The following is a 10,339-nucleotide window of genomic DNA, read 5'->3' as shown; positions in this document are numbered from 1 at the left end:
TCGTTGCTAACTTCTAGTGGCGATCGAAAGGGAGGGACCGCAAAATTCACAGGAGAAATTGGGGCAGCCTTACTTAAAGCAAGAGTGGAGGGGGCATGGGGTTTAGAAGTTTCCAAGGAAATAACCTGTCATACTTGGGAAAGCAAGCTTGGAGAGTCTTGAAGAAGCCTGAAACCTTGTGGGCCAAAACCTTTAAAGCCATTTATTTCCCTAACCAAGATTTTAGACATGCTAGCAAAGGGAGTGCACCATCCTGGATATGGACCAACCTTTTGCAAGGCCAAGATTTCATCATGAGGAATGGAAATTGGGCTATTGGAAATGGTGAACAAATCAGAGTTTGGAAGGACAAATGGCTATGGAGCGGTGAGTACCTCAACCACATAGACACGAGTGTCAATCTACTAGTCAGGGATCTACTTGAACCTACCTCAGGCTCTTGGGCCCTTCAAAAACTGCATCGTGTCTTCCCACCAGAAGTTGTCAGCAAGGCTTTCCAAACATCCATCCAAATCGCATGATGGGATGACTACATGTACTGGCCTTATAATGAGTCAGGTGTTTACAGTATCAAGTCAGGCTACCATGTAGCAAGGAAAGAAACCAACACTCTGAGCACTCGCACACCGCTCACCCAGACCCCTGGAAGCTCATTTGGGGATTGTAGGTCCCACAAAAAAGTCAAGCACTTCCTCTGGAAGTCTAGCCACAATGCAATTGTTGTCAAAGGGAACTTGTTCAAACGAAGGGTTATGACCTCCTCGCTCTGCCCCGTTTGGTCAGCTACGGAAGAAACGGTGGAACATGCTCTCTTCCAGACCACATGGAATATCTGGCCAAAATCAAGGTAGATGGAGAGCTCCTCCGGAGGACAAATGGAAAACAAATACAGACGCAACGTGGAACAAGAACCAGCTCACCAACTCAGTTGCAGGCAGTGTTATAAAACTCGGACCGGACCGGCCGGTTCGACCGGTTGAACCGGGAACCGGACCCCTGACCGGTCCGAGCCATTTAATGGATCGGCCATGCAATTCAACCGGTATGAACCGGTTTGGACCGGCCGGTTCAGGGAATAAACCGGCGACTCGGCCGGTTTTTTATGAACCGGTCAGTTTTTTTTTTTTTTTTTTTTTTTTTTTTTTTTCTGATTTTGCCTTTTTTTTCAAAACTGTTTTTAATGGTCAAACTGTAATTAATTTATATTTAATGTTAATTATTTGGTCAAATGATATTCAATTTAGAGTTATTTAAAAAAATTGTCATAGCTATGACTTGAACACAGGACCTAGAGGGAAGAAAGCTAATCTAAATTTCCACTACACCACTTTGCTTCTTGTTAGGAAGAATGCATATTATTTTATATATATGATATACTAAATATTTTAAATTATTATAATTTTTTAATATAAATCGAGTCAAACAATCGAACCAATGACCCAGTGGTTGAACCATTGACTCATTGACCCAGTGTCTCGACCGAGTCGATCACCGGTCCGAGTCTGATAACACTGGTTGCAGGGATTGCTCGTGACACTCATGGGAAAGTCATAATACGCTTTGCATGTGCAACCCCTGCACCTTCTCCCCTAATAGCCGAAGCTTTAGCGCTAAGGGAGGCGATATACATGGCACTCAACCTGCAATTGAGGAAAACTATCTTCGATCGGACAATCTGAAACTTGTGAAAGCCTGCAGAGGTGAGCTAGAGCTTGGGGAAATCAAGAGCATAACCCACGACATTTGGAGGATGGCAAAAGGATTTGAGGCATGTCAATTCACCCGGATCCCAAGGAAGGGAAATGCAGCAACGCATGAGGTCACGAGGCTCTACCAACATGGCTTACTACCGAGGAACTGGGTTCTTGGAGGATGGCAAGAGGATTTGAGGCGTGTCAATTCACCTGGATCCCAAGGTAGGGAAATGCAGCAACGCATGAGGTCGCGAGGCTCTACCAACATGACTTACTACCGAGGAACTAGGCTCTTGTCACAAGAGTTATTAAGCTAGTCTTAGCGGGACTCGTTCCCAACATCCAATGGATTATCCTATGTAATATGAGCCATGTGGACCATGCTTTTAGAGTTCCAATCGGGCCTCTTTTATAAATGAAACGAATTTCCTTCGACGCAAAAAAAGGGCTATGACAGCTCTATCGAATCTCACACAAAGGAGAAGCCGCTAGATCTGTTTTTAACTGCAGTAGAGATAGAAAATACTTGAATTTACTGGTCAAAGTAGGTTGTTTCTATGTCAAAAGGTAAGAAGGTTGTTCGGGCCATCAATGTTTATTACACTACTTGTACCTTCTTGGGCCTTTTGAGCCCTTTATCAACATATCAGTGCTTCGTTGACAAAAAAAAAGCGTACAATATAAATATAGATATATAAATTAAATAATTGATAATTGTTTATTGCCAGAACAGTGACCAGCCAAGCATCACACGAGTCATCGAACAGTGGCCTCCCCTTCATTTTTCTGGCTCAATACATATCCATAACAAACTTCCACAACAAAGAGAATGGTATTGCTGATAATAACTAAGAATGTTGTAACATAGAAAAGTGCTCTCCGTTCCTCAACATTGTATAACCCACACTTCATTCTGATAAGAAATGCCTTCCATTTGCATTTAGAGGATGCACAGCTGCAGCAATTTTCTCCCTGAGGTTGAACTTCTTTGCAATTAGAGGCCGGACATCATCAACTCCAACTAAGCTCTCCAAGAATGGAAGTAACAGAAGCAATTCTTGATCTGAACGATCATCAAACCAACTCTCAATCGGTATACCGTTATCCACCTGGAACCCAAATGCCTGGAAACAAACAAACAAAATTAACAGCAGAAAATATCAACTTCGAACAGTATTTTTCCACAAAATATTCATACCAAACAATATTTATACTAACCTAATTTTATTGTATGCTAACAGAGATAATAGTATTTGACAGAAGAGCAAATAGTTCAGGTGTTTAGGCCACAACAGAGACCAAACATTAAGGAGGGTTTCCATATACAACAACTACAAGGATAGCCTATTACAATTGTCACCAAATAGAACAGTATAATAAACATACCTGTGGTGAGTTGTCAATTATCATAACACGAGCCAAATCACGACCAAGAACTGTTAAATCTTTGAGGTAATTCCCCTCAACATAAACACAGGATTCCCGATATACACGGTGGCGAAATATCTTCCGCTTTGGATCAAGAATATTTAGAAGTTGTTCAGCATAAATACTTTGACTGGCTGTAAATATGATAATCTCAAAAAGACCAGAAACTCTCTCAAGGAAATCTTTCAGGTAAGGACGGCAGCGTACATAGACAATGTGCTCCTCAGAGTTAAAATTAACAGGAAAAGTGAAGTCCACATCCTCACAAGGCTCTAGTGTAGAATGCACCAAAGTTTCTGCAGAGACAAAAACAATATACCAAGTATAAAATGAGCAGCTCAACCAAAAGCGTTTTCCAATAGTTATTTGTGTAACAAAAGGAAAACAAGGATGCATCTAGCTAACAACAGAAGCCCCTTACAGGGAGTAACAAAAGAACTTTTCATTACAAAAAGCATGTTTTTTTTTCACAAAGTTGGATAAATTCAAGATACAAGACCAGTATAATCAAGGGAAGCCAAGTCATGAGAAAGAAAGTTGCTTTCATGAGTAGAGCCCACAACCATGTCTCAAGACTGCAACCTCGAGATGGTACCAAGGTTCTCCCCACATGATAACAACTTTAAAGAGCATGATATTTTACTGGCTGATGCATGAGCATGACGATATTGAAAAGTAACTAATTAGAAAAATAGTGGCAAGGGCAGGGTGAGAGCATAGACATCATATGAATAGAAGAATAATAGCAGAGTGCGTGAAGATAAAACTGACATGAACAGTACACTAGCATCAGATGTGTTCCTTAATCCGTATAAGATAGGCATGCAACTTAAAATTCATGAATGATTTACTTACCATCCAAGTCCAGGACAAGAGTAATCGGAGGGCAACTCCTTGTCTGCTTAGGTAGCAACAAACGTCTAAAAGTTGGAACTACTGTTGACAACTCTGGTAAGGTCTTTATGAATAAGTAAGGGTCAAAGTCCTCAAATTCCTCAAATTCATCATCCTCTGGGATATCAGAAGTCATGGAATCCTGACCATGCTCATCAACACATTCCAGCTTTGAGTTTTTCATGGAAAGATATACGGCAGAAACTTCCATGGAAATACTATTTCCATCAAAATCAGAATCACAACCATTCACATTTTGTGTGCTTAGAGCAAGCATATGATCACCACATTTCTGTGTATTGGAGTAGTTTGATGAATTGACTATGTCTATATCCATTGCAGAGTCAGAATAATGACTAACATGACCATCAATAGTATCTTCCTGTGGTAACTCTATCTCATGGTCTGGAGAAATGCTTTTTTGATCCTCGTTCTGAAAAATTTTGATAAAATCAACTAGATAGAAACAAAAGAAAAAGATTAAAAATTAATGAAGAGTAAAATATCACATTGAAAATAGTAAAAAGCAGAAGGATAACAAGAAATGATAATTTGAAGCCAAATGGTTAAAAACAATGTGATTCTGATGTCATTTACCTCTGTCAACTTTTCCTCCAGAACCTTTGGATAAGTGAAACCCAGGAGAAAATATAGTTCCAGATTCCAGCGGTACAGCTTGCTTGGTACAACCCTGAAGCAACATTTCAGAACATTTAGAAAAGCAATAAAGTGCAGAAGAGAGTGCCTGACAGCTAACCCCTTCAAATTGACAATTAAATTTTCAGAAACAATTCATATGTAGCATGCTCAGTGTATGTGATAAAATTCTTACATTTGAGAGACGGAGACAGTAACTATGCCAAATGAGGTCGAGTCCTTATGCAGTTGGTGTCCACAAGATTCATAAAATAGTTTTCTTCAATGTGCACTAAACCTAATTCTATCCAAAAGCTTGGTGAAGATAAATGAATTTTTTTATTATATTTCTAACAGTTTTAAAGCAAGAGAGAAAACTATGTAGTAGCATGCATGCACACCCACCCACCAGACGCTCCAAATGAGAGAAGCAACAGAACTAACACAAGTAGAAAGACAGTTTACTTGAATTACCGAAAAATCTACAGAAGCACCCTCAGCTGCATCATTTTCCAAATAAGCATTGGAAGTGCCATTGTCCATAAAGTCATGCCCATTATTCAAGTCTGCTGAGGGTGTTGGCTTTCCAGCTTTATTCTCAAGTTTTCTAACTGAAGCTACACAAAAAAGATAACAAGCAAAATCAGTTACTCAGACATTAATTTCTTATTGCTGGAAGACACATTTTCCTGGTTATGAATGGAAGAAACTAGAATGTGAAATTTATTAGAGATATGCTTCACATAAGCAAAACGCTAATTGATATTATCTAAATACATATTACCAGCAACTTACAAGATTTATTCTTTCGAGCAGATGATGTGATTAAGTTAGCGACTTTCTTTTCAACCACTTGACCATTTTCAGAGAGATTCTTCTGTGCTCTTGAAACCCTAACACTGCCGCACTCTTTACTAGCATTTCGCCTGGAGGCTTTCTTCTTAGTTTGCATGTCTACACTTCAAGATGAATGTGGGACGACTTGGCTGACTTTCGAGGGAGTAATCAAAGCAGCAAATAAAGTTCCAGAGCACCAACCCTTACCCTGGCCCTGACAGAATGCATTCAGGAAAAAGTTATCAAAAATCCTAGCCAAATGGAGACAAATTGGCAATAGCAAAAAAACAAACCTTTAGAGGAATGCTCAAAACTCCGTATAAAATTTAACACAACAAGGAATAACTTAATTATGCAATACTTTTTGTATGAGGCCATAATTCCGAAGCTCAAACTTCTTGGTTCAAATCTCTAGCAGCTAGATCGATAGCATGAGGCAATAATTCATACGAATAATATAAGAAAAAGAAAAGAAATTTAAAAAAATAACCACAATCAAACTCTAATTTTGATCCAGAGCAACCAAATTCATTTCCAAGAGTATTTCATACATGATAAACCATCAATTTTAGCGAAAAATTGACGAACCAGCGTCATTCGAGACTACCTAATCAACAGAACTCCATACCCTCCAGCAGAGTATCTCAAAATTAAACCAAATCAAGCTTCTAGAATCAATTGCTGATATCAGAGAGCCAAAATTTGAACACCAAACAGCTAAAACCCAACAATGACACTGAAATCACATGAAAACCCTAAAAATACAAGACACCTAGAAACAAAACATCCATAAGACACGATCATTAGCTAAACGAACAACCTCTAGCTAAAATCACACATACCTTATACAAAACCCAAAAGCGATTAAGCTCGCAGCATTCAAACTGGCTTTTCTTCTAACCAGAGAAATCAAATCAAGAGAAGAAAAGCAGCAACCGAAAATTAACAGAGAATTATTCAGAGAAAATGAGCTGAAGAGTGAAGACGGAACAGAGTAGAAAACCCTAGATTTGTTTAGTAGAAAATAAGGTGAAATTTTTCGATGTTTTCCCTCCAATGAGAAAGTGAGAGGGAAAACAATGGAGGATGGAATTTTATTTTTTTGTCGGAACAAATGGGGTTAGAGGATGAGTCAATAAGTAATAATGCATGCTGAAATGAAATATAATGAAATTTGTTAAATAAATAATAATACTACTAATATTTTAATTTTTTTATTATTTTGCACCGAAATTTGGAATGCTCCTTCTGACACGTTTGACACTACATGTTAGATAATTTCAAAAAAGTACTACATGTTAGATAGACACGTGTCTTGATCACATCTTATCTCATAGCTCGTTTGGTGATTAGGACAGTATATAATAGGAATGATATATGAACATTATAGGATAAAAGCATGATAAATTTTTATCATATCCTGTTTGAGGTGCGCATGATAAGAACAAGATATGATATATTTAAATAAAAAATACATATAAAATTCCATCATTCTATTAAATTTAATTTTTTTACATTATCATGAATGAGTCATATTTAAAATAACTAAAATTAATTTAAATTTTATTAATTAGCACATTTTATTCTTTTCAAGATAGCCTAAATTTTAAATAAAGTTATGTCGTTAACCAATTGGTTTTCACTCGGTTGTGACACGTGATAATTAACAATAAAAGTTACTTGAAATTAAGAATATTATTATTTCAAAAGTAATTTATATTTAAATTATAAATTATTATATAAGTAGATAAATAGTTTTAAATAATAGGAGATGAAAATACAAAATTAGTCTACTGCTATTAAAAAACCAATATTTGTAATCAATTGGTTTTCACTTAGTTGTGACACGTGATAAAAAAAAATTAACTAAATTAAAAATATTACTATTTCAAAAGTATTTTATATTTAAATTATTATATAAGTAGATAAATAATTTTTAAATAATAGGAGACTAAAATATTAAATTATTCTATTATTATTAATAAATCAATATTTGTAAGTTAGTAGTATATTTTACTATTTATGAATAATAATTTTATTTATTTATTTTTTAGTTAAATTAATATTTTTATATTTATTAATTAATGTTATTATAAATTATAAATTATATAATATTAAAATAAATTAATTTGGAGTTAGGATACTCAAAGAAATATATAACTGGTATCATATTCTCTTAGGATAAGTTCTATACTAGATTCCCCTTATGATAACTTTTAGGGCTCGTTTGTTGGTTATGATATGATAAGAGCATAATATGATAAATGATTGGATAATGACATGATATGATAAGAGCATGATAGACTCTTATCCTATCATGCATTTGAGGTGGATAAGATATTGATAGGATATGATAGAAACAATGAAAAATATATCAAATTTTCCTTTGAAATAAAAAATTCATAATATTCATAAACTGATATCCTATCCTGTCAGGATAATTTCTATCTTAACTACCCCCTCAGAATAACTTTTACACATGATAGACAGGATATGATACGGGATAAGATATTGTTATCATATCCTGTCGGCGCAACAAACAACATATTACAGCAGGATAAAGATTACTACTATCCTATCATGTCAACCAAACGGGCCCTTACACATGATGGACATGATAGGATATGAGACATGATAATGTTATCATATCTTGCTGGTACAACAAACAACAGATAACAACAGGATATGATTACTATCATGTCATATCCTATCATGTCCTGACAATCAAACAGGCCCTTATACTTCTTATCTTATGTTATACTATAAGTTATTTTCGAAACAACAATTTCTCTAGGGGGAACCCCCTTAAACTTTGTCTTCCTTAACTTTTCTCCTTTTCAATACTATTCTTAGTAAGTTGACGATATCATATATTATTTTTTAAAATATTTTTAATTTCAAAAAGAGGTTAATGGATTAACTAAAAAAAAGGAAATTAATGGATATGTATAATCACTTTAAAGAAGTTTTGTATGGACAATCAATCACATAATGCCACATAGAACCAAGTTGTTACATATCTATTTAAGTGGGTACACGTGTAAAAGTATTTTACAATGACAGTGTATAAGCCATTTTCTCATTCAAAATCATGATACAAATTGATATAATTATAAAATAATTGATCTAAATTTTTGCAGTTGTAAAAATTTGATAAATTTTCCACGAAATCTGATCCAGCTTATCATGTTCATCTTTGTTTGAATTGGGGTAGTCTTTTGACCATTGAAGCTTATGCTTGATATGACATTTATGCTTTCGACTTGTGGGCACTCTTCATAGCTTCTATGTATGTGACAGTTATGTACTTCTGATTTGTACTTTGGTCGGGCTCAACTAGTCACATGTGAACAAGTATGGTGTTTGACTTTGGTTGCTTGCTTCTAGCTGCTCGATTTAATTGCTTCTCGATAAGACTCATTTCTCTTCCGTTTTAGACTTCAAGACTTTCATTCTCCTTTTAATAGGTCCATTTAGCACATGATGGGAGTCAAATGATTACTTCTTGAATTCTTGCAATAGTGAGATGTTGAACTCCGGACGATCCTTGTAACACCCGACTTTCAGGGGTCACAAATAGTAACCTGCTCAAGAAAATATGCAATGATTTCTGAAATGATTTGCCAATACGGGTATTATTTTTTTCTTTCCAAAACATTTCTAAAATCTGACATGCATACACCTACCTATAACCCCATACATCCATCCTTGACAAGGCAAGCACCCGAAGGTAACAACAAATGTCTGTAACATAAGAAGTACAATAAAATAAAGTTTGGTTGGACAACTGAATCCAAAATGCCACAACTCCATAAGTCTGATATACTCCCTACGACTTCCGCACCAAAGGATTGCAGGAAAGCAATGCATCGAGATCTACCCAAAACAAAAGTAAACGTATACGTATAACCTTGCAAGCTTTAACCAATGACGGTAAGCTTCACTACACAGGGACCTAGCCTTACATCCAACACCACTCTTACAGTCTTCGGTTGATCCACAAAAGGAGTCTTCTTGTTGATCCACACGATCACCTTTTCCCAACAACACAACAGCTACTCACAACACCACCTATTATGCCCTAGCAGTTTGCCGACCGTCCAAGCACAAACAATGTATGCAATGGTCAACTTTCTAGAGTAATGTAATATATATCATGACATAATTCATCATAGTTATATACAATGGACCGGGCGGGGCACAAGATACCCTATGACCGCCCAAGACACCAATAGAATAGGGCGAGGCATTAGTTATGGAGGCACGGGCGATGATGAACGGTCTGATGGTCCATCGTCTTATTGGTGGTCCCACCTGCTAGCTGGAAGATTCTGTTGGGTTTGTCTTATTTGCATAGGGATTTGGGTCTTGATTGTAAGGCCCAAATGTAAGAACAATCTAGATGAGAACCACACCCTCTATAAAAGGGAGGTCCTTACCTTGTATCTGACAACTTTACTACCATTAATAAGAATATTCCCTCTTTATTACATCATTTCTATATTTGTGCTCTGCTAGCAGGGATGGCAATGGGTAGGGTTTGGGTAGGGTACTATAGTACCCATCCCCATACCCGCGTTTTAAAAACTTACCCGTACCCGTCCCCATACCCGCGTGGGTAGCAACTTCAGTGCCCATCCCCGTACCCTATGGGTACATATATGCCCGTACCCGTACCCAATACCCGCAATTTGCTTAAATAAAATATAATTTTCCGTATTTGCATTTTCAATGAAAAAAATATATGATTGCTATTATAAAATTGAAACACATTAATTAAAAATATAAAACATCATCCAAATACATTAAGTATAAATTCAACACCTTAGTCTCAAAATATAACTTAATAA

At 36.3% G+C, this 10,339-nt stretch overlaps 1 protein-coding gene across 2 annotated transcripts; it reads right to left on the bottom strand.

Annotated features, from left to right (window-relative positions):
* Nucleotides 1–2,365: 2,365 nt before the first annotated feature.
* Nucleotides 2,366–6,614, bottom strand: LOC130723907 (uncharacterized). 2 transcript variants are annotated; one of them, XM_057575050.1, is made up of 7 exons: nt 6,332–6,614; nt 5,448–5,703; nt 5,118–5,269; nt 4,614–4,707; nt 3,978–4,472; nt 3,081–3,418; nt 2,366–2,818 (listed from the first exon to the last, which is right to left on the bottom strand). In XM_057575050.1, exons 2-7 carry the CDS (start codon nt 5,602–5,604, stop codon nt 2,603–2,605), a joined length of 1,452 nt encoding a protein of 483 aa, XP_057431033.1. In that variant the 5' UTR covers nt 5,605–5,703; nt 6,332–6,614; the 3' UTR covers nt 2,366–2,602. The 2 variants fall into 2 exon arrangements, with proteins under 2 accessions (XP_057431033.1, XP_057431034.1); XM_057575051.1 differs by having other exon boundaries at nt 5,127–5,269; nt 6,332–6,613.
* Nucleotides 6,615–10,339: the final 3,725 nt, after the last annotated feature.

This window comes from Lotus japonicus, chromosome 6 (genome assembly GCF_012489685.1).
Source record: "Lotus japonicus ecotype B-129 chromosome 6, LjGifu_v1.2".
In the NCBI taxonomy this organism is placed as follows: Eukaryota; Viridiplantae; Streptophyta; class Magnoliopsida; order Fabales; family Fabaceae; genus Lotus; species Lotus japonicus.
This window is presented reverse-complemented; position numbering and strand designations above follow the sequence as displayed.

Coding starts and splice junctions, on each gene's coding strand:
- LOC130723907 (XM_057575050.1), bottom strand. CDS start 5,604: ATGCAAACTAAGAAGAAAGCCTCCAGGCGAAATGCTAGTAAAGAGTGC. Junction 4,708..5,117: donor TAGATTTTTCGGTAATTCAA/GTAAACTGTCTT, acceptor ATGTTGCTTCAG/GGTTGTACCAAGCAAGCTGT. Junction 4,473..4,613: donor TGGAGGAAAAGTTGACAGAG/GTAAATGACATC, acceptor GTTTCTATCTAG/TTGATTTTATCAAAATTTTT.